The sequence below is a fragment of the Pseudophryne corroboree genome, chromosome 5 (genome assembly GCF_028390025.1).
Source record: "Pseudophryne corroboree isolate aPseCor3 chromosome 5, aPseCor3.hap2, whole genome shotgun sequence".
In the NCBI taxonomy this organism is placed as follows: domain Eukaryota; kingdom Metazoa; phylum Chordata; class Amphibia; order Anura; family Myobatrachidae; genus Pseudophryne; species Pseudophryne corroboree.
In genome coordinates this window covers 18,459,160-18,484,781 of record NC_086448.1, presented here as the reverse complement: position 1 = coordinate 18,484,781, position 25,622 = coordinate 18,459,160, and the positions used below count along the sequence as shown (strand labels likewise).

The following is a 25,622-nucleotide window of genomic DNA, read 5'->3' as shown; positions in this document are numbered from 1 at the left end:
GTGCTGTACCCTAATACTGACCCAGTGCTCATACCTATGTCATACCTCCCAACATGATCCTCTCCAGGAGGATACAATGCTCTGCTCATCCCTCTTACTGTATGATTACCATCACCTGTGCTGTACCCTAATACTGACCCAGTGCTCATACCTATGTCATACCTCCCAACATGACCCTCTCCAGGAGGACACAATGCTCTGCTCCTGCTATTCCCTCTTACTGTATGATTACCATCACCTGTGCTGTATCCGAATACTGACCCAGTGCTCATACCTATGTCATACCTCCCAACATGACCTCTCCAGGAGGACACAATGCTCTGCTCCTGCTCTTCCCTCTTACTGTATGATTACCATCACCTGTGCTGTACCCTAATACTGACCCAGTGCTCATACCTATGTCATACCTCCCAACATGACCCTCTCCAGGAGGACACAATGCTCTGCTCCTGCTCTTCCCTATTACTGTATGATTACCATCACCTGTGCTGTACCCTAATACTGACCCAGTGCTCATACCTATGTCATACCTCCCAACATGACCTCTCCAGGAGGGACAATGCTCTGCTCCTGCTCTTCCCTCTTACTGTATGATTACCATCACCTGTGCTGTACCCTAATACTGACCCAGTGCTCATACCTATGTCATACCTCCAGACATGACCTCTCCAGGAGGACACAATGCTCTGCTCCTCCCTCTTACTGTATGATTACCATCACCTGTGCTGTACCCTAATACTGACCCAGTGCTCATAGCTATGTCATACCTCCCAACATGACCTCTCCAGGAGGACACAATGCTCTGCTCCTGCTCTTCCCTCTTACTGTATGATTACCATCACCTGTGCTGTACCCTAATACTGACCCAGTGCTCATACCCATGTCATACCTCACAACATGACCTCTCCAGGAGGACACAATGCTCTGCTCCTGCACTTCCCTCTTACTGTATGATTACCATCACCTGTGCTGTACCCTAATACTGACCCAGTGCTCATACCTATGTCATACCTCCCAACATGGCCTCTCCAGGAGGACACAATGCTCTGCTCCTGCTCTTCCCTCTTACTGTATGATTACCATCACCTGTGCTGTACCCTAATACTGACCCAGTGCTCATACCTATGTCATACCTCCCAACATGACCCTCTCCAGGAGGACACAATGCTCTGCTCCTCCCTCTTACTGTATGATTACCATCACATGTGCTGTACCCTAATACTGACCCAGTGCTCATACCTATGTCATACCTCCCAACATGACCTCTCCAGGAGGACACAATGCTCTGCTCCTGCTCTTCCCTCTTACTGTATGATTACCATCACCTGTGCTGTACCCTAATACTGACCCAGTGCTCATACCCATGTCATACCTCACAACATGACCTCTCCAGGAGGACACAATGCTCTGCTCCTGCATTTCCCTCTTACTGTATGATTACCATCACCTGTGCTGTACCCTAATACTGACCCAGTGCTCATACCTATATCATACCTCCCAACATGATCCTCTCCAGGAGGACACAATGCTCTGCTCCTCCCTCTTACTGTATGATTACCATCACCTGTGCTGTACCCTAATACTGACCCAGTGCTCATACCTATGTCATACCTCCCAACATGACCCTCTCCAGGAGGACACAATGCTCTGCTCCTGCTCTTCCCTCTTACTGTATGATTACCATCACCTGTGCTGTATCCTAATACTGACCCAGTGCTCATACCTATGTCATACCTCCCAACATGACCTCTCCAGGAGGACACAATGCTCTGCTCCTGCTCTTCCCTCTTACTGTAGGATTACCATCACCTGTGCTGTACCCTAATACTGACCTAGTGCTCATACCTATGTCATACCTCCCAACATGACCCTCTCCAGGAGGACACAATGCTCTGCTCCTGCTCTTCCCTATTACTGTATGTTTACCATCACCTGTGCTGTACCATAATACTGACCCAGTGCTCATACCTATGTCATACCTCCCAACATGACCTCTCCAGGAGGGACAATGCTCTTCTCCTGCTCTTCCCTATTACTGTATGATTACCATCACCTGTGCTGTACCCTAATACTGACCCAGTGCTCATACCTATGTCATACCTCCCAACATGACCTCTCCAGGAGGGACAATGCTCTGCTCCTGCTCTTCCCTCTTACTGTATGATTACCATCACTTGTGCTGTACCCTAATACTGACCCAGTGCTCATACCTATGTCATACCTCCCAACATGACCTCTCCAGGAGGACACAATGCTCTGCTCCTGCTCTTCCCTCTTACTGTATGATTACCATCACCTGTGCTGTACCCTAATACTGACCCAGTGCTCATACCTATGTCATACCTCCCAACATGACCTCTCCAGGAGGACACAATGCTCTGCTCCTGCTCTTCCCTCTTACTGTATGATTACCATCACCTGTGCTGTACCCTAATACTGACCCAGTGCTCATACCTATGTCATACCTCCCAACATGACCTCTCCAGGAGGACACAATGCTCTGCTCCTGCTCTTCCCTCTTACTGTATGATTACCATCACCTGTGCTGTACCCTAATACTGACCCAGTGCTCATACCTATGTCATACCTCCCAACATGGCCTCTCCAGGAGGACACAATGCTCTGCTCCTGCATTTCCCTCTTACTGTATGATTACCATCACCTGTGCTGTACCCTAATACTGACCCAGTGCTCATACCTATGTCATACCTCCCAACATGACCCTCTCCAGGAGGACACAATGCTCTGCTCCTCCCTCTTACTGTATGATTACCATCACCTGTGCTGTACCCTAATACTGACCCAGTGCTCATACCTATGTCATACCTCCCAACATGACCTCTCCAGGAGGACACAATGCTCTGCTCCTGCTCTTCCCTCTTACTGTATGATTACCATCACCTGTGCTGTACCCTAATACTGACCCAGTGCTCATACCCATGTCATACCTCCCAACATGACCTCTCCAGGAGGACACAATGCTCTGCTCCTGCTCTTCCCTCTTACTGTATGATTACCATCACCTGTTCTGTACCCTAATACTGACCCAGTGCTCATACCTATGTCATACCTACCAACATGACCTTTCCAGGAGGACACAATGCTTTGCTCCTGCTCCTCCCTCTTACTGTATGATTACCATCACCTGTGCTGAACCCTAATACTGACCCAGTGCTCATACCTATGTCATACCTCCCAACATGGCCTCTCCAGGAGGACACAATGCTCTGCTCCTGCTCTTCCCTCTTACTGTATGATTACCATCACCTGTGCTGTACCCTAATACTGACCCAGTGCTCATACCTATGTCCTACCTCCCAACATGACCCTCTCCAGGAGGACACAATGCCCTGCTCCTGCTCTTCCCTCTTACTGTATGATTACCATCACCTGTGCTGTACCTTAATACTGACCCAGTGCTCATACCTATGTCATACCTCCCAACATGATCCTCTCCAGGAGGACACAATGCTCTGCTCCTCCCTCTTACTGTATGATTACCATCACCTGTGCTGTACCCTAATACTGACCCAGTGCTCATACCTATGTCATACCTCCCAACATGACCCTCTCCAGGAGGACACAATGCTCTGCTCCTGCTCTTCCCTCTTACTGTATGATTACCATCACCTGTGCTGTATCCTAATACTGACCCAGTGCTCATACCTATGTTATACCTACCAACATGACCTTTCCAGGAGGACACAATGCTCTGCTCCTGCTCCTCCCTCTTACTGTATGATTACCATCACCTGTGCTGAACCCTAATACTGACCCAGTGCTCATACCTATGTCATACCTCCCAACATGGCCTCTCCAGGAGGACACAATGCTCTGCTCCTGCTCTTCCCTCTTACTGTATGATTACCATCACCTGTGCTGTACCCTAATACTGACCCAGTGCTCATACCTATGTCCTACCTCCCAACATGACCCTCTCCAGGAGGACACAATGCTCTGCTCCTGCTCTTCCCTCTTACTGTATGATTACCATCACCTGTGCTGTACCTTAATACTGACCCAGTGCTCATACCTATGTCATACCTTCCAACATGATCCTCTCCAGGAGGACACAATGCTCTGCTCCTCACTCTTACTGTATGATTACCATCACCTGTGCTGTACCCTAATACTGACCCAGTGCTCATACCTATGTCATACCTCCCAACATGACCCTCTCCAGGAGGACACAATGCTCTGCTCCTGCTCTTCCCTCTTACTGTATGATTACCATCACCTGTGCTGTACCCTAATACTGACCCAGTGCTCATACCTATGTCATACCTCCCAACATGATCCTCTCCAGGAGGACACAATGCTCTGCTCCTCCCTCTTACTGTATGATTACCATCACCTGTGCTGTACCCTAATACTGACCCAGTGCTCATACCTATGTCATACCTCCCAACATGACCCTCTCCAGGAGGACACAATGCTCTGCTCCTGCTCTTCCCTCTTACTGTATGATTACCATCACCTGTGCTGTATCCTAATACTGACCCAGTGCTCATACCTATGTCATACCTCCCAACATGACCTTTCCAGGAGGACACAATGCTCTGCTCCTGCTCCTCCCTCTTACTGTATGATTACCATCACCTGTGCTGTACCCTAATACTGACCCAGTGCTCATACCTATGTCATACCTCCCAACATGACCCTCTCCAGGAGGACACAATGCTCTGCTCCTGCTCTTCCCTCTTACTGTATGATTACCATCACCTATGCTGTACCCTAATACTGACCCAGTGCTCATACCTATGTCATATCTCCCAACGGGTGGTCTTCAGTATGCCGGCTGTCGGGATCCCGGCGCACAGTATACCGGCGCCGGAATGCCGACAGCCGGCATACCGACACTTATTCTCCCTCATGGGAGTCCACGACCCCCCTGGAGGGAGAATAAAATAGCGTGGCGCTTAGCGCGCCATCATGCTTGCAGCGTGGCGAGCGCAGCGAGCCCGCAAGGGTCTCGTTTGTGCTCGCCACACTGTCGGTATGCCGGCGCCGGTATGCTGGTCGCCGGGAGCCCGATCGCCGGCATACCATACTACACCCCTCCCAACATGACCTCTCCAGGAGGACACAATGCTCTGCTCCTGCTCTTCCCTCTTGCTGTATGATTACAATCACCTGTGCTGTACCCTAATACTGACCCAGTGCTCATACCTATGTCATACCTCCCAACATGACCTCTCCAGGAGGACACAATGCTCTGCTCCTGCTCTTCCCTCTTACTGTATGATTACCATCACCTGTGCTGTACCCTAATACTGACCCAGTGCTCATACCTATGTCATACCTCCCAACATGACCCTCTCCAGGAGGACACAATGCTCTGCTCCAGGTCTTCCCTCTTACTGTATGATTACCATCACCTGTGCTGTACCCTAATACTGACCCAGTGCTCATACCTATGTCATACCTCCCAACATGACCTCTCCAGGAGGACACAATGCTCTGCTCCTGCATTTCCCTCTTACTGTATGATTACCATCACCTGTGCTGTACCCTAATACTGACCCAGTGCTCATACCTATGTCATACCTCCCAACATGACCCTCTCCAGGAGGACACAATGCTCTGCTCCTGCTCTTTCCTCTTACTGTATGATTACCATCACCTGTGCTGTACCCCAATACTGACCCAGTGCTCATACCCATGTCATACCTCACAACATGACCCTCTCCAGGAGGACACAATGCTCTGCTTCTGCTCGTCCCTCTTACTGTATGATTACCATCACCTGTGCTGTACCCTAATACTGACCCAGCGCTCATACCTATGTCATACCTCCCAACATGACCCTCTCCAGGAGGACACAATGCTCTGCTCCTCCCTCTTACTGTATGATTACCATCACCTGTGCTGTACCCTAATACTGACCCAGTGCTCATACCTATGTCATACCTCCCAACATGACCTCTCCAGGAGGACACAATGCTCTCTCCTGCTCTTCCCTCTTACTGTATGATTACCATCACCTGTGCTGTACCCTAATACTGACCCAGTGCTCATACCTATGTCATACCTCCCAACATGACCTCTCCAGGAGGACACAATGCTCTGCTCCTGCTCTTCCCTCTTACTGTATGATTACCATCACCTCTGCTGTACCCTAATACTGACCCAGTGCTCATACCTATGTCATACATCCCAACATGACCCTCTCCAGGAGGACACAATGCTCTGCTCCTGCTCTTCCCTCTTACTGTATGATTACCATCACCTGTGCTGTACCCTAATACTGACCCAGTGCTCATACCTATGTCATACCTCCCAACATGACCCTCTCCAGGAGGACACAATGCTCTGCTCCTGCTCTTCCCTCTTACTGTATGATTACCATCACCTGTGCTGTACCCTAATACTGAACCAGTGCTCATACCTATGTCATACCTCCCAACATGACCTCTCCAGGAGTACACAATGCTCTGCTCCTGCTCTTCCCTATTACTGTATGATTACCATCACCTGTGCTGTACCCCAATACTGACCCAGTGCTCATACCTATGTCATACCTCCCAACATGACCTCTCCAGGAGGACACAATGCTCTGCTCCTGCTCTTCCCTCTTATTGTATGATTACCATCACCTGTGCTGTACCCTAATACTGACCCAGTGCTCATACCTATGTCATACCTCCCAACATGACCCTCTCCAGGAGGACACAATGCTCTGCTCCTGCTCCTCCCTCTTACTGTATGATTACCATCACCTGTGCTGTACCCTAATACTGACCCAGTGCTCATACCTATGTCATACCTCCCAACATGACCTCTCCAGGAGGACACAATGCTCTGCTCCTGCTCTTCCCTCTTATTGTATGATTACCATCACCTGTGCTGTACCCTAATACTGACCCAGTGCTCATACCTATGTCATACCTCCCAACATGACCCTCTCCAGGAGGACACAATGCTCTGCTCCTGCTCCTCCCTCTTACTGTATGATTACCATCACCTGTGCTGTACCCTAATACTGACCCAGTGCTCATACCTATGTCATACCTCCCAATATGACCTCTCCAGGAGGACACAATGCTCTGCTCCTGCTCTTCCCTCTTATTGTATGATTACCATCACCTGTGCTGTACCCTAATACTGACCCAGTGCTCATACCTATGTCATACCTCCCAACATGACCCTCTCCAGGAGGACACAATGCTCTGCTCCTGCTCTTCCCTCTTACTGTATGATTACCATCCCCTGTGCTGTACCCTAATACTGACCCAGTGCTCATACCTATGTCATACCTCCCAACATTACCTCTCCAGGAGGACACAATGCTCTGCTCCTGCTCTTCCCTCTTACTGTATGATTATCATCACCTGTGCTGTACCCTAATACTGACCCAGTGCTCATACCTATGTCATACCTCCCAACATGACCTCTCCAGGAGGACACAATGCTCTGCTCCTGAACTTCCCTCTTACTGTATGATTACCATCACCTGTGCTGTACCCTAATACTGACCCAGTGCTCATACCTATGTCATACCTCCCAACATGACCTCTCCAGGAGGACACAATGCTCTGCTCCTGCTCTTCCCTCTTATTGTATGATTACCATCACCTGTGCTGTACCCTAATACTGACCCAGTGCTCATACCTATGTCATACCTCCCAACATGACCCTCTCCAGGAGGACACAATGCTCTGCTCCTGCTCCTCCCTCTTACTGTATGATTACCATCACCTGTGCTGTACCCTAATACTGACCCAGTGCTCATACCTATGTCATACCTCCCAACATGACCCTCTCCAGGAGGACACAATGCTCTGCTCCTGCTCTCCCCTCTTACTGTATGATTACCATCACCTGTGCTGTACCCTAATACTGACCCAGTGCTCATACCTATGTCATACCTCCCAACATGACCCTCTCCAGGAGGACACAATGCTCTGCTCCTGCTCTCCCCTCTTACTGTATGATTACCATCACCTGTGCTGTACCCTAATACTGACCCAGTGCTCATACCTATGTCATACCTCCCAACATGACCTCTCCAGGAGGACACAATGCTCTGCTCCTGGACTTCCCTCTTACTGTATGATTACCATCACCTGTGCTGTACCCGAATACTGACCCAGTGCTCATACCTATGTCATACCTCCCAACATGACCCTCTCCAGGAGGACACAATGCTCTGCTCCTGCTCTTCCCTCTTACTGTATGATTACCATCACCTGTGCTGTACCCTAATACTGACCCAGTGCTCATACCTATGTCATACCTCCCAACATGACCTCTCCAGGAGTACACAATGCTCTGCTCCTGCTCTTCCCTATTACTGTATGATTACCATCACCTGTGCTGTACCCCAATACTGACCCAGTGCTCATACCTATGTCATACCTCCCAACATGACCCTCTCCAGGAGGACACAATGCTCTGCTCCTGCTCTCCCCTCTTACTGTATGATTACCATCACCTGTGCTGTACCCTAATACTGACCCAGTGCACATACCTATGTCATACCTCCCAACATGACCCTCTCCAGGAGGACACAATGCTCTGCTCCTGCTCTCCCCTCTTACTGTATGATTACCATCACCTGTGCTGTACCCTAATACTGACCCAGTGCTCATACCTATGTCATACCTCCCAACATGACCTCTCCAGGAGGACACAATGCTCTGCTCCTGGACTTCCCTCTTACTGTATGATTACCATCACCTGTGCTGTACCCGAATACTGACCCAGTGCTCATACCTATGTCATACCTCCCAACATGACCCTCTCCAGGAGGACACAATGCTCTGCTCCTGCTCTTCCCTCTTACTGTATGATTACCATCACCTGTGCTGTACCCTAATACTGACCCAGTGCTCATACCTATGTCATACCTCCCAACATGACCTCTCCAGGAGTACACAATGCTCTGCTCCTGCTCTTCCCTATTACTGTATGATTACCATCACCTGTGCTGTACCCCAATACTGACCCAGTGCTCATACCTATGTCATACCTCCCAACATGACCTCTCCAGGAGGACACAATGCTCTGCTCCTGCTCTTCCCTCTTATTGTATGATTACCATCACCTGTGCTGTACCCTAATACTGACCCAGTGCTCATACCTATGTCATACCTCCCAACATGACCCTCTCCAGGAGGACACAATGCTCTGCTCCTGCTCCTCCCTCTTACTGTATGATTACCATCACCTGTGCTGTACCCTAATACTGACCCAGTGCTCATACCTATGTCATACCTCCCAACATGACCTCTCCAGGAGGACACAATGCTCTGCTCCTGCTCTTCCCTCTTACTGTATGATTACCATCACCTGTGCTGTACCCTAATACTGACCCAGTGCTCATACCTATGTCATACCTCCCAACATGACCTCTCCAGGAGGACACAATGCTCTGCTCCTGCTCTTCCCTCTTACTGTATGATTACCATCACCTGTGCTGTACCCTAATACTGACCCAGTGCTCATACCTATGTCATACCTCCCAACATGACCCTCTCCAGGAGGACCCAATGCTCTGCTCCTGCTCCTCCCTCTTACTGTATGATTACCATCACCTGTGCTGTACCCTAATACTGACCCAGTGCTCATACCTATGTCATACCTCCCAACATGACCTCTCCAGGAGGACACAATGCTCTGCTCCTGCTCTTCCCTCTTATTGTATGATTACCATCACCTGTGCTGTACCCTAATACTGACCCAGTGCTCATACCTATGTCATACCTCCCAACATGACCCTCTCCAGGAGGACACAATGCTCTGCTCCTGCTCTTCCCTCTTACTGTATGATTACCATCCCCTGTGCTGTACCCTAATACTGACCCAGTGCTCATACCTATGTCATACCTCCCAACATTACCTCTCCAGGAGGACACAATGCTCTGCTCCTGCTCTTCCCTCTTACTGTATGATTATCATCACCTGTGCTGTACCCTAATACTGACCCAGTGCTCATACCTATGTCATACCTCCCAACATGACCTCTCCAGGAGGACACAATGCTCTGCTCCTGCTCTTCCCTCTTATTGTATGATTACCATCACCTGTGCTGTACCCTAATACTGACCCAGTGCTCATACCTATGTCATACCTCCCAACATGACCCTCTCCAGGAGGACACAATGCTCTGCTCCTGCTCCTCCCTCTTACTGTATGATTACCATCACCTGTGCTGTACCCTAATACTGACCCAGTGCTCATACCTATGTCATACCTCCCAACATGACCTCTCCAGGAGGACACAATGCTCTGCTCCTGCTCTTCCCTCTTATTGTATGATTACCATCACCTGTGCTGTACCCTAATACTGACCCAGTGCTCATACCTATGTCATACCTCCCAACATGACCCTCTCCAGGAGGACACAATGCTCTGCTCCTGCTCTTCCCTCTTACTGTATGATTACCATCCCCTGTGCTGTACCCTAATACTGACCCAGTGCTCATACCTATGTCATACCTCCCAACATTACCTCTCCAGGAGGACACAATGCTCTGCTCCTGCTCTTCCCTCTTACTGTATGATTATCATCACCTGTGCTGTACCCTAATACTGACCCAGTGCTCATACCTATGTCATACCTCCCAACATGACCTCTCCAGGAGGACACAATGCTCTGCTCCTGCTCTTCCCTCTTATTGTATGATTACCATCACCTGTGCTGTACCCTAATACTGACCCAGTGCTCATACCTATGTCATACCTCCCAACATGACCCTCTCCAGGAGGACACAATGCTCTGCTCCTGCTCCTCCCTCTTACTGTATGATTACCATCACCTGTGCTGTACCCTAATACTGACCCAGTGCTCATACCTATGTCATACCTCCCAACATGACCCTCTCCAGGAGGACACAATGCTCTGCTCCTGCTCTCCCCTCTTACTGTATGATTACCATCACCTGTGCTGTACCCTTATACTGACCCAGTGCTCATACCTATGTCATACCTCCCAACATGACCCTCTCCAGGAGGACACAATGCTCTGCTCCTGCTCTCCCCTCTTACTGTATGATTACCATCACCTGTGCTGTACCCTAATACTGACCCAGTGCTCATACCTATGTCATACCTCCCAACATGACCTCTCCAGGAGGACACAATGCCCTGCTCCTGGACTTCCCTCTTACTGTATGATTACCATCACCTGTGCTGTACCCGAATACTGACCCAGTGCTCATACCTATGTCATACCTCCCAACATGACCCTCTCCAGGAGGACACAATGCTCTGCTCCTGCTCTCCCCTCTTACTGTATGATTACCATCACCTGTGCTGTACCCTAATACTGACCCAGTGCTCATACCTATGTCATACCTCCCAACATGACCCTCTCCAGGAGGACACAATGCTCTGCTCCTGCTCTTCCCTCTTACTGTATGATTACCATCACCTGTGCTGTACCCTAATACTGACCCAGTGCTCATACCTATGTCATACCTCCCAACATGACCTCTCCAGGAGGACACAATGCTCTGCTCCTCCCTCTTACTGTATGATTACCATCACCTGTGCTGTACCCTAATACTGACCCAGTGCTCATACCTATGTCATACCTCCCAACATGACCCTCTCCAGGAGGACACAATGCTCTGCTCCTGCTCTTCCCTCTTACTGTATGATTACCATCACCTGTGCTGTACCCTAATACTGACCCAGTGCTCATACCTATGTCATACCTTCCAACATGACCTCTCCAGGAGGACACAATGCTCTGCTCCTCCCTCTTACTGTATGATTACCATCACCTGTGCTGTACCCTAATACTGACCCAGTGCTCATACCTATGTCATACCTCCCAACATGATCCTCTCCAGGAGGAAACAATGCTCTGCTCCTGCTCTTCCCTCTTACTGTATGATTACCATCACCTGTGCTGTACCCTAATACTGACCCAGTGCTCATACCTATGTCATACCTCCCAACATGACCCTCTCCAGGAGGACACAATGCTCTGCTCCTGCTCTTCCCTCTTACTGTATGATTACCATCACCTGTGCTGTACCCTAATACTGACCCAGTGCTCATACCTATGTCATACCTCCCAACATGACCCTCTCCAGGAGGACACAATGCTCTGCTCCTGCGCTTCCCTCTTACTGTATGATTACCATCACCTGTGCTGTACCCTAATACTGACCCAGTGCTCATACCTATGTCATACCTCCCAACATGACCTCTCCAGGAGGAAACAATGCTCTGCTCCAGGACTTCCCTCTTCATTTATGATTGACTGCACCTGTGGTGAACACCTTTCTTATCCATAAATTAAGAGAAAAGTCCAGGAGCAGGGCATTGTGTCCTCCTAGAGAGGGTCATGTTGGGAGGCATGCTTTCACACAAGCAGTAACCCCGTTGCCCTATTGTCAGCAGTAGAGAATCTTGGTCCCCTATAGCAGCGGTTCCCAACCTGTGGTACGCGTACCCCAGGGGGTATGCTGCGGACTGCTCGGGGGTACTTAAAAACAAAGCCAGTAATGGCGGAAGTCTCCAGCATCCCCCGGCGCATGCGCTGTCGTGCTTGGAGGACGCTAGGCAGTCCTGTAAGTGTGGCGCCAAACACTGCTTCCATATCTCGGCCTGCTGGGAGCATGACTGTGATGTAATCACGTTCCCGCGGTTGGCGCAGAGAGGACCCTGGGTGCTGGCTGGGCATATGTATAGGTCGCAGAGTCTCTGTCACCCCCGCGTCTTGTTTTATTCTTGCTGGCGGGGGGCAGGCAGGGACCAGGGCGGCAGGAGTCAAGACTCGGAGGTAATGGAATGAATTTTAATTACTCAGCATTGTGATTTCTGCGGAATTAAATATATATATATATATATATATATATATCTAACAAAGACAAACTTTTCTAGCGAGGACGGGGGGCGGGGGATTTATGAGACAAGAGGGTACTCATAAATGAAAAGCCTAATCAAGGGGTACGGGAGAAAAAAAAGTTTGGGAACCGCTGCCCTATAGTCAGCAATTATAAGCCTGGTCCCCTATAGTCAGCAATATATAAACCTGGTCCTTATAGTCAGCAATATATAAGCCTGGTCCCCTATAGCCAGCAATATATAAGCCTGGTCCCCTATAGCCAGCAATATATAAGCCTGGCCCCCTAATCAGCAATATATAAACCTGGTCCCCTATAGCCAGCAATATATAAGCCTGGCGCACTATAGCCAGCAATATATAATAATAGACCCCTATAGACAGCAATATATGACTAGTCCCCTATAGCCAGCAATATATAAGCCTGGTCCCCTATAGCCAGCAATATATATATAAACCTGGTCCCCTATAGTCAGCAATATATAAGCCTGGTCCCCTATAGTCAGCAATATATAAGCCTTGCGCACTATAGCCAGCAATATATAATAATAGACCCCTATAGACAGCAATATATGACTAGTCCCCTATAGTCAGCAATATATAAGCCTTGTCCCCTATAGTCATCAATGTATAAGCCTGGTCCCCTATAGTCAGCAATATATAAGCCTGGTCCCCTATAGCCAGCAATATATAAGCCTGGTCCCCTATAGTCAGCAATATATAAGCCTGGTCCCCTATAGCCAGCAATATATAAGCCTGGCCCCCTAGTCAGCAATATATAAACCTGGTCCCCTATAGCCAGCAATATATAAGCCTGGCCCCCTATAACCAGCAATTATAAACCTGGTCCCCTATAGTCAGCAATATATAAGACTGGTCCCCTATAGTCAGCAATATATATATATATATATATATATATATATATATAAAAACCTGGTCCCCTATAGCCAGCAATACATAAGCCTGGTACCCTATAGTCAGCAATATTTAAACCTGGTCCCCTATAGTCAGCAATATATAAACCTGGTCCCCTAAAGCCAGCAATATATAAGCCTGGCCCCCTATAACCAGCAATATATAAGCCTGGCCCCCTATAACCAGCAATTATAAACCTAGTCCCCTATAGTCAGTAATATATAAGCCTGGTCCCCTATAGTCAGCAATATATATAACCCTGGTCCCCTATAGTCAGCAATATATAAGCCTGGCCCACTATTGCCAGCAATATATAATAATAGACCCCTATAGCCAGCAATATATAAGCCTGGCCCCCTCTAACCAGCAATTATAAACCTGGTCCCCTATAGTCAGCAATATATAAGCCTGGTCCCCTATAGTCAGCAATATATATATATAAACCTGGTCCCCTACAGTCAGCAATATATAAGCCTGGTCCCCTATAGTCAGCAATATATAAGCCTGGCGCACTATAGCCAGCAACATATAATAATAGACCCCTATAGACAGCAATATATAAAGCTGGTCCCCTATAGTCAGCAATATATAAGCCTGGCCCACTATAGCCAGCAATATATAATAATAGACCCCTATAGACAGCAATATATGACTAGTCCCCCATAGGCAGCAATATATAATCCTGGACCCCTATAGCCAGCAAAATATAAGCCTGGCCCCCTATAGTCAGCAATATATAAGCCTGGTCCCCTATAGTCAGCAATAGATAAGCCTGGTCCCCTATAGTCAGCAATATCTATAAACCTGGTCCCCTATAGCCAGCAATATATAAGCCTGGCCCCCTATAACCAGCAATTATAAACCTGGTCCCCTATAGTCAGCAATATATAAGACTGGTCCCCTATAGACAGCAATATATATATATATATATATATATATATATATATATATATATAAACCTGGTCCCCTATAGCCAGCAATACATAAGCCTGGTACCCTATAGTCAGCAATATTTAAACCTGGTCCCCTATAGTCAGCAATATATAAACCTGGTCCCCTAAAGCCAGCAATATATAAGCCTGGCCCCCTATAACCAGCAATATATAAGCCTGGCCCCCTATAACCAGCAATTATAAACCTGGTCCCCTATAGTCAGTAATATATAAGCCTGGTCCCCTATAGTCAGCAATATATATAAACCTGATCCCCTATAGTCAGCAATATATAAGCCTGGCCCACTATAGCCAGCAATATATAATAATAGACCCCTATAGACAGCAATATATGACTAGTCCCCCATAGGCAGCAATATATAATCCTGGACCCCTATAGCCAGCAAAATATAAGCCTGGCCCCCTATAGTCAGCAATATATAAGCCTGGTCCCCTATAGTCAGCAATATCTATAAACCTGGTCCCCTATAGCCAGCAATATATAAGCCTGGTCCCCTATAGCCAGCAATATATAAGCATGGTCCCCTATAGCCAGCAATATATAAACCTGGTCCCCTATAGCCAGCAATATATAAACCTGGTCCCCTGTAGCCAACAATATATAAGCCTGGTCCCCTATAGTCAGCAATATATATATATATATATATATATATATAAAGCTGGTCCCCTATTGCCAGCAATATATAAACCTGGTCCCCTATAGCCAACAATATATAAGCCTGGTCCCCTATAGTCAGCAGTATATAAAGCTGGTTCCCTATAGCCAGCAATATATAAGTCTGGCCCCCTATAACCAGCAATTATAAACCTGGTCCCCTATAGTCAGCAAGATATAAAGTGGTCCCCTATAGTCAGCAATATACAAGCCTGGTCCCCTATAGTCAGCAATATATAAAGCTGGTCCGATATAGCCAGCAATATATAAGCCTGGTCCCCTATAGTCAGCAATATATAAACCTGGTCCCCTATAGTCAGCAATATATAAACCTGTTCCCCTATAGTCAGCAATATATAAACCTGGTCCCCTATAGCCAGCAATATATAAGCCTGGTCCCCTATAGTCAGCAATATATAAACCTGGTCCCCTATAGCCAGCAATATATAAGCCTAGACCCCTATAGTCAGCAATATATAAACCTGATCTCCTATTGGCAGCAGTATATACGCCTGGTCCCCTGGTCAGCAGTGGGGCATAATAACTATATATCCTCATATACTAGGACAAGTGACTCACACACACAACAATACATTATTGAGTATTCACTATTGAGTAGTGAATACCAATATGGCGGCTGGTGACTTCCGGCGGCTTCGCCTGACTTCCGGGAGTAGTAGCATGGCCGCGGCGGTCTGTTCTGTGAATCAGGGGAGCCGGGGCTCAGGGCTGCCGGCTGATGTGTGTCGCGTGCGTGTCACAGAACTTTATTGATGCGCTGGGGAGCCGGACAGAGGGGAGAGCGGCCGCCGCTGTGAGTGACGGGTACACGGTGAGGGGGGAGGGGCATGTGTAATGTGTGTGATATGTAATGTGCTGCTGCTCATAGATCAGTACTGAGTATTGTCACAGAGACATACAGGGTAATTGTATATGGTACGTGGTGCCCCTATACGTCAGTGATATAGGAGCTGTGTACATGGTGCCCCTACAGGTCAGTGATATAGTAGCTGTGTACATGGTGCCCCTATAGGTCAGTGATATAGTAGCTGTGTACATGGTGCCCCTATACGTCAGTGATATAGTAGCTGTGTACATGGTGCCCCATACGTCAGTGATATTGGAGCTGTGTACATGGTGCCCCTATAGGTCAGTGATATAGTAGCTGTGTACATGGTGCCCCATACGTCAGTGATATTGGAGCTGTGTACATGGTGCCCCTATAGGTCAGTGATATAGTAGCTGTGTACATGGTGCCCCTATACGTCAGTGATATAGGAGCTGTGTACATGGTGCCCCTACAGGTCAGTGATATAGTAGCTGTGTACATGGTGCCCCTATAGGTCAGTGATATAGTAGCTGTGTACATGGTGCCCCTATACGTCAGTGATATAGTAGCTGTGTACATGGTGCCCCATACGTCAGTGATATTGGAGCTGTGTACATGGTGCCCCTATAGGTCAGTGATATAGTAGCTGTGTACATGGTGCCCCTATACGTCAGTGATATAGTAGCTGTGTACATGGTGCCACTATACGTCAGTGATATAGGAGCTGTGTACATGGTGCCCCTATAGGTCAGTGATATAGTAGCTGTGTACATGGTGCCCCTATACGTCAGTGATATAGTAGCTGTGTACATGGTGCCCCATACGTCAGTGATATTGGAGCTGTGTACATGGTGCCCCTATAGGTCAGTGATATAGTAGCTGTGTACATGGTGCCCCTATACGTCAGTGATATAGTAGCTGTGTACATGGTGCCACTATACGTCAGTGATATAGGAGCTGTGTACATGGTGCCCCTATAGGTCAGTGATATAGTAGCTGTGTACATGGTGCCCCTATACGTCAGTGATATAGTAGCTGTGTACATGGTGCCCCATACGTCAGTGATATTGGAGCTGTGTACGTGGTGCCCCTATAGGTCAGTGATATAGTAGCTGTGTACATGGTGCCCCATACGTCAGTGATATTGGAGCTGTGTACATGGTGCCCCTATAGGTCAGTGATATAGTAGCTGTGTACATGGTGCCCCTATACGTCAGTGATATAGGAGCTGTGTACATGGTGCCCCTATAGGTCAGTGATATAGTAGCTGTGTACATGGTGCCCCATACGTCAGTGATATTGGAGCTGTGTACATGGTGCCCCTATAGGTCAGTGATATAGTAGCTGTGTACATGGTGCCCCTATAGGTCAGTGATATAGTAGCTGTGTACATGGTGCCCCTATACGTCAGTGATATAGTAGCTGTGTACATGGTGCCACTATACGTCAGTGATATAGGAGCTGTGTACATGGTGCCCCTATAGGTCAGTGATATAGTAGCTGTGTACATGGTGCCCCTATACGTCAGTGATATAGTAGCTGTGTACATGGTGCCCCATACGTCAGTGATATTGGAGCTGTGTACGTGGTGCCCCTATAGGTCAGTGATATAGTAGCTGTGTACATGGTGCCCCATACGTCAGTGATATTGGAGCTGTGTACGTAGTTCCCCTGTAGGTCAGCAATACGGGAGGTGTGTACGTGGTTCCCCTATACGTCAGTGATATAGTAGCTGTTTACATGGTGCCCCGATAGGTCAGTGATATAGGAGCTGTGTACATGGTGCCCCTATAGGCCAGTGATATAGGAGATGACCTGGTGCCCCTATAGGTCAGTGATATAGGCGCTGTGTACATGGTGCCCCTATACGTCAGTGATATAGGAGCTGTGTACATGGTGCCCCTATACGTCAGTGATATAGGAGCTGTGTACATGGTGCCCCTATAGGTCAGTGATATAGTAGCTGTGTACATGGTGCCCCTACAGGTCAGTGATATAGGAGCTGTGTACATGGTGCCCCTATAGGTCAGTGATATAGTAGCTGTGTACATGGTGCCCCTATACGTCAGTGATATAGTAGCTGTGTACATGGTGCCCCATACGTCAGTGATATTGGAGCTGTGTACGTGGTGCCCCTATAGGTCAGTGATATAGTAGCTGTGTACATGGTGCCCCATACGTCAGTGATATTGGAGCTGTGTACGTAGTTCCCCTGTAGGTCAGCAATACGGGAGGTGTGTACGTGGTTCCCCTATACGTCAGTGATATAGTAGCTGTTTACATGGTGCCCCGATAGGTCAGTGATATAGGAGCTGTGTACATGGTGCCCCTATAGGCCAGTGATATAGGAGATGACCTGGTGCCCCTATAGGTCAGTGATATAGGCGCTGTGTACATGGTGCCCCTATACGTCAGTGATATAGGAGCTGTGTACATGGTGCCCCTATACGTCAGTGATATAGGAGCTGTGTACATGGTGCCCCTATAGGTCAGTGATATAGTAGCTGTGTACATGGTGCCCCTACAGGTCAGTGATATAGGAGCTGTGTACATGGTGCCCCTATAGGTCAGTGATATAGTAGCTGTGTACATGGTGCCACTATACGTCAGTGATATAGGAGCTGTGTACATGGTGCCCCTATACGTCAGTGATATAGTAGCTGTGTACATGGTGCCACTATACGTCAGTGATATAGGAGCTGTGTACATGGTGCCCCTATACGTCAGTGATATAGGAGCTGTGTACATGGTGCCCCTACAGGTCAGTGATATAGGAGCTGTGTACATGGTGCCCCATACGTCAGTGATATTGGAGCTGTTTACATGGTGCCCCTATAGGCCAGTGATATAGGAGATGTGTACATGGTGCCCCTATAGGCCAGTGATATAGGAGATGTGTACATGGTGCCCCTATAGGCCAGTGATATGGAAGCTGTGTATGTTGTGCTCCTATAGGTCGGTGATATAGGAGCTGTGTACGTGGTTCCCCTATAGACCAGTGATATAGGAGCTGCATACATGGTGCCCCTATAGGTCAGAGATATGGGAACTGTACATGGTGCCCTATAGGTCAGTGATATAGCAGGTGTGTACATGGTGCCCATATAGGTCAGTGATATAGGAGCGGTGTACGTGGTTTCCGTATAGATCAGATATACAGGAGCAGTGTACGTGGTGCCCATATAGATCAGATATACAGGAGCAGTGTACGTGGTGTCCCTATAGGTCAGCGATAAGGAACCTGTATACCTAGTACCCCTATAGGTAAGCGATATGGGAACTGTACGCGGGGCTTCTATGGGTCAGCAATACGGATGATACATACATGGTGCCCATATAGGTCAGTGATACCAAAGTGTGTATACGGTGTCCCTATAGATCAGTGATACCGGAGTGTGTATATGGTGCCCCTATAGGTCAGTGATACCGGAGTGTGTATATGGTGCCCCTATAGGTCAGTGATACCGGAGTGTGTATATGGTGCCCCTATAGGTCAGTGATACCAGGGTGTGTATACGATGCCCCTATAGATCAGTGATACCGGAGTGTGTATATGGTGCCCTTATAGGTCAGTGATACCAGAGTGTGTATATGGTATCCCTATAGGTCAGTGATACCGGAGTGTGTATACGGTGCCCCTATAGGTCAGTAATACCGGAGTGTGTATATGGTGGCGCTATAGGTCAGTGATACGGGAGTGTGTACATGGTGCCCCTACAGGTCAGTGATACCGGAGTGTGTATATGGTATCCCTATAGGTCAGTGATACGGGAGTGTGTACATGGTGCCCCTATAGGTCAGTGATACCGGAGTGTGTATATGGTGCCCCTATAGGTCAGTGATACCAGAGAGTGTATATGGTATCCCTATAGGTCAGTGATACCGGAGTGTGTATACGGTGCCCCTATAGGTCAGTGATACCGGAGTGTGTATATGGTGGCGCTATAGGTCAGTGATACGGGAGTGTGTACATGGTGCCCCTATAGGTCAGTGATACCGGAGTGTGTATATGGTGCCCCTATAGGTCAGTGATACCAGGGTGTCTATATGGTGTCCCTATAGGTCAGTAATACCGGGGTGTGTATATGGTGTCCCTATAGGTCAGTAATACCGGGGTGTGTATATGGTGTCCCTATAGGTCAGTAATACCGGGGTGTGTATATGGTGTCCCTATAGGTCAGTAATACCGGGGTGTGTATATGGTGTCCCTATAGGTCAGTAATACCGGAGTGTGTATATGGTGTCCCTATAGGTCAGTGATACCGGAGTGTGAATATGGTGTTCCTATAGGTCAGTGATACCGGAGTGTGTATATGGTGTCCCTGTAGGTCAGAGATACGGGAACGGTGTCCAAGTCCATCTATGACCCTATGATCCAAGTTCTGGACCGTCCCATCCTCAGTGCTTTGCGTTGCTTATACCCTGTGAGGGTGGCACAAGTGGTAGATGGGTGAAGAATGAGCTGACTCCAGTAGCTGATTAGTGTCTCTTGTATTTTCAGGTGTGATGCCAGGTGGTTCCTCGAGTGGTTGGGCCCACTTTAGTATGTAAAGAATCCGGAAGGAATGTCCCGAGAAAGAAAGTTGCAGCGGCAGGAACCTCCTGGGCCAGAATGTTCCCCAGAGGCCAGTGTCCCGTCCTGTCCCCAAGTTCCCTCTTCCTCTGGGAGGTCAGGGCAAAGAGGCCCAAGGACTAAGCACCAGGGTCCCTTCCCATTCAGCCTTTTGCCGGTTGACTGCCAGCTGCACATATTCTCTTTCCTTTCCGAAGTAGAGAAGTGTACGGCTGCGCTGGTCTGCGCGGACTGGAGTAAGCTAATGCGCACCCCGCGGCTCTGGAGAGTGGCCGACTTCATGAGGCTAGGAGCCATCCTGTCCGGCATGGATGGGGTGCTGGTGTCCGTCAGAGAATTTGAGAGGTGGAAGGAGTGGGTGCACCAGTATGCCTACCACCTCACTTCCCGCGGAGCCAGCCTGTTGGTCCTTCGCGCCAGTTTTGATTTGGGAGACCAGAGGACCAAGTGGGCTGATTTCCTCCTGCAGTTCCTGGACGGCGTGCACTGCGGAGAGCTGCAGGAGCTGGAACTGAACTGGACGCTGACGCACCTGGAGCCCCTGGATTTCTACCCTCCCGGAAGCATGGCCCAGATATGCCTGGCCAAGACCGATCAGTTCAACAGCTTCCAGACTCTGTTTGAGCGCCTCACCCGTACCTCGCCCAAGCTGAGCCGCATGAAGCTGCCGTTTGATTGGTCTGAACACTCGGTGTCGCTTCTAACGCACTTTCAGAACCTAAGCAAGCTAGAACTGAACTATTTCTGGGTCTTTAAGAGCGTTCAGCCGGAAACGATGCAAGAACTCACGAGGTCGCTTCCCAAGCTGAAGACTTTGATCCTGCAGGTCCTGGTCCCGGTGAAGGACCTGGGAGTCTCTTACCCTCTGGTGTCCAAGTCCTTGGAGTTTTTAGATGTGTCTCAGAGCCGCGGGTTGGTCTTCAGCCACCTGGACTTGCCCTCCTTGAGAGAGCTCAAGGTGAAGAAAACGATCAGAGGGATTATCCTAAATCGTAGGACCCGGGTGGCACTTCAGACCCGTTGGTCCTGCTTGTACGAGCTCCTCAAAGTGGGCACCCCTAAACTTCAGGTGTTCAACTTGCACACACTACTGCCCAACTGGCAGACGCAGAATTACCTGGAGCTCAGCGAGGTCTTACTGCAGTCCTGTTACTGCATCCAACACACGGACACGTGGCTGCTGTGACCGGAAGGGGGCAGGGATCCTGCGCCTGCCACGGGTGTAGCACAGGGTAGCGTTCTGCAGCAGGCCGGGAATATCCTTTCATTCATCTCAGGAAATTGATATTACCAGACAAAACTCGTTAATAAATTGCAAAGTGTGATCCTGGCGTTCTCCTGATAGCATGGACATATAAGCACGGACATGGTCATTAGAAGCTGTGTAACACTCTCTACACTTTATTTCATTAGTTAATTTTTCTTTTTTAAAACTAGTTTCTTAACCAAACTTACAATAACACGGGGAAGATTAGCGTGACAAGCGCTCGCCTCCATACGGAGAACGTGGGCGGGAACGGTATCCACATTGGACTGTACGGACCAGACGCATGCCTGCAGTGGGGTTACTGGGCTGTTGCATTCTGAAAGTGCTACTTGCTGCATCCTGTTGCACACTAGGGCCTGATTCAGATTTGTAAGTAAAGCAAAAAAAGCAAGTACGAAAGCGAGGGGGGAAAATCCATTGATATGTTTCTGTGCAGGGTAAATACTGGCTGCATTATTCTTACACTGCAATTTAGATTTCAGTTTGAACACACCCCACCCAAATCTAACTCTCTCTGCACATGTTACATCTGCCCCCCCCCCCCCTGCAGCGCAGCACGTTTTTTCCCGAATGCACAGTTACTGGATTTTTTTTACTTTGACCGCACATCAGAACCAGGCCTGAATGCAGCGCACGGGAATCACTACACTCCGCTCATGTGAATTGGGCGTAATGGCGAATGTTATTACATCCAATCTGTTTTCTGTGATATGTTGGCTTTCAGCACAATGCGCTAGTTTTCCTTCTCTCATCGTGGTCTATAGGTAACGGCCTGTCCTCTGACTACGAGGCTGCAGCTATGACCGTTACGTGATGAAATGGGTGGACACGGTTATAAAGCGAATGTAAATATTCTTTTATTAAAGGCGTCAGTGCTTTTCTTAATCACCCCTGGTTTGTATATAAATGTGATGTGAAATGTTTTTTGTTGTATTTTGTGATGTCCTGAATACGGCGGCTCTGGCTGATCTTCTCCCCTATCCCGCATACTGTGGTAGGGGGAACTCTGGTGTCATCATAGGATACCAGGGGGGCTCACTTCTGACCTCAGAATTCCCCGGGCATTACAGCACACATTTACACCAGCAGCGCCGTGGGTATTACGTGTACAAGCAGATTTTACCATGTTTCCTAAATTTACATGCCTGCCCAGCTGTAATGACTGGCCAGACATATGGAGCGGCCGACTGGTAAGTGTGTATAGCCATGTACCAACCAGCAGAGGTACTATATATAATCCTATATTAGGAAGCAGATGTGCTCGTATGATTGCATCAGTGTACCTACCTATATCATGGACTAGCCAGCAGAGGTGCCCACTATATCCTAGCACTGGACTATGCCCAGCTCATTGCTACTGGGGGTTAGTCACCAGCAGAGATGGGTGATTAGTAGTTGCTGGCTCCATGTGCTGAAACGCTTCCTGTGATGTCACTTCCTCTATGTAATGACGGAAGTCCAAACAGTAAATCATATCTATGCAAAGTTCAGGCCTAGTCCTGTTTCTGTGCTGTGCAAGGAGATGACTTGTGCGGGCAAAAACGACATTGTCACCCTTATAAAGCTTGTCTACATAATCATCTAGTCTCATGGTTACATTAGGCCCTAGGGCACAGGATTATGGCGAGGCTGCATTCTGTGAGGAACCTTCACCCCAGGAGCCAATACTTTTCTCTCATAGTCGCTTCCATCTTGTCTGCTAACCTGTACACTTACCCAGAAAAGCGGGCGCTGCGGCCAGGAGGTGACGCAGAGAAACCGTTACTGGGTTTCCATTCAGAAAACCCATGGAGACTGGTGGTGCTGGGTGTGTGAGAACCTATGGACACTGGTGGTGGTTGGTGGGTGAGAACCTATGGACACTGGTGGTGGTGGTTGGTGGATGAGAACCTATGGACACTGGTGGTGGTGGTGGTGGTGGTTGGTGGGGAGAACCTATGGACACTTGTGGTGCTGGGTGTGAGAGAACCTATGGACACTAGTGATTCTGGGTGTGTGAGAACCTATGGACACTGGTTGTAATTGGTGGGTAAGAACCTCTGAAAGCTAGTGGTGCTCTATGTGTGAGAACCTATGGACACTGGTTGTGGTTGGTGTGTGAGAACCTTTGGACACTAGTGGTGCTGGGTATGCAAGATCCTATGGACACTGGTTGTGGTTGGTGGGTGAGAACGTATGGACACTGGTAGTGGTGCTGGGTGTTTGAGAACCTATGGACACTGGTGGTAGTTGGTGGGTGAGAACCTATGGACACTGATAGTGGTTCTGGGTGTGTGAGAACCTATGGACACTGGTGGTGGGTGAGAACCTATGGACACTAGTGGTGCTGGGTGTTTGAGAACCTATGGACATTAGTGGTTCTGGGTATGTGAGAACCTATGGAAACTGGTGGTGGTTGGTGGGTGAGAACCTGTGGACACTAGTGGTGCTGGGTGAGAACCTATGGACACTAGTGGTGCTAGGTGTGTGAGAATCTATGGACACTGGTAGTGGTGCTGGGTGTGAGAACCTATGGACACTGGTGGTGGTTGGCGGGTGAGAACCTATGAACACTGGTAGTGGTGGTGGGCAGTGCCGTAACTAGGCATTTTAGCGCTGTGTGCAAGAAACGACATTGGCGCCGCCCCCCCCCCCCCCCCCCCCCCCAATGTAAGTTAGGGGCAGTGCGCGCCGTAAAAATATATAGGGGCGTGGCCACAAAATAATAGCAATTCATACTACGGTGCACAGTAGTCTCCATTATTCAAATTACGCTGCACAGTAGCGCCACTACACCAGGTAGAGCCTCTTTTACACATTACGGCAGCCAGTCCCCCTTTTTACACATTGCGACAGCCAGTCCACCTTTTTACACACTGCGGCAGCCAGTCCCCCTTTTTACACATTGCGACAGCCAGGCCCCCTTTTTACACATTGCGACAGCCAGGCCCCCTTTTTACACATTGCGACAGCCAGGCCCCCTTTTTACACCTTATGGCAGACGGTGTACCCCTGAGAGAGAGAGAGAGACATACTTACCATCTCCCCGCTGACAGGCTCCTCGTGCAGCTCCCTCGGTGCAGGCAGGTGAGAAGGAGGAGGAGGGAGGGGGACTGGAGCCGCAGCAGCGCTATTGCATTGGTAGTAAGCGCCGCTGCAGCTGTCCCCTCTCCTTTCGTATTGGCTGCCTGGCGCTGCTGTGGATGCTGGGATGAAGGAACCGCATCCCAGCATCCACAGCAGCGCCGGGCAGCCAATACGGAAGGAGAGGGGACAGCTGCAGCGGCGCTTACTACCAATGAAATAGCGCTGCTGCGGCTCCAGTCCCCCTCCCTCCTCCTCGTTCTCCGCTGCCCAGTGCTGCAACTCTCCTCCACAGCGCGGCGGCGCATGGCGCAGACTTCAGAGGCGGCATGTAATGCATGCCGCTGGCCGTGCGCCCACAGGGCAACTGCGCTGTGTGCCAGGCACACTTGGCACACACGTAGTTACGGCCCTGGTGGTGGGTGTGTGAGAACCTATGGACACTGGTAGTGGTGCTGTGTGTGAGAACCTATTGACACTGGTGGTACTGGGTGTGTGAGAACCTATGGACGCTGGTTGTGGTTGGTGGGTGAGAACCTATGGACACTAGTGGTGCTGGGTGTGAGAA

General features: G+C 49.0%; 1 protein-coding gene across 3 annotated transcripts; it reads left to right on the top strand.

The window, feature by feature from the left end:
* The first annotated feature begins 15,921 nt into the window (after positions 1–15,921).
* LOC134927104 (uncharacterized) lies at positions 15,922–22,879 on the top strand. 3 transcript variants are annotated; one of them, XM_063921112.1, is made up of 2 exons: positions 15,922–16,136; positions 20,653–22,879. In XM_063921112.1, exon 2 carries the CDS (start codon positions 20,717–20,719, stop codon positions 21,908–21,910), a length of 1,194 nt encoding a protein of 397 aa, XP_063777182.1. In that variant the 5' UTR covers positions 15,922–16,136; positions 20,653–20,716; the 3' UTR covers positions 21,911–22,879. The 3 variants fall into 3 exon arrangements, with proteins under 3 accessions (XP_063777182.1, XP_063777183.1, XP_063777184.1); XM_063921113.1 differs by having other exon boundaries at positions 15,922–16,154; XM_063921114.1 differs by lacking the exon at positions 15,922–16,136 and adding an exon at positions 16,200–16,258.
* The last annotated feature ends 2,743 nt before the right edge of the window (positions 22,880–25,622 follow it).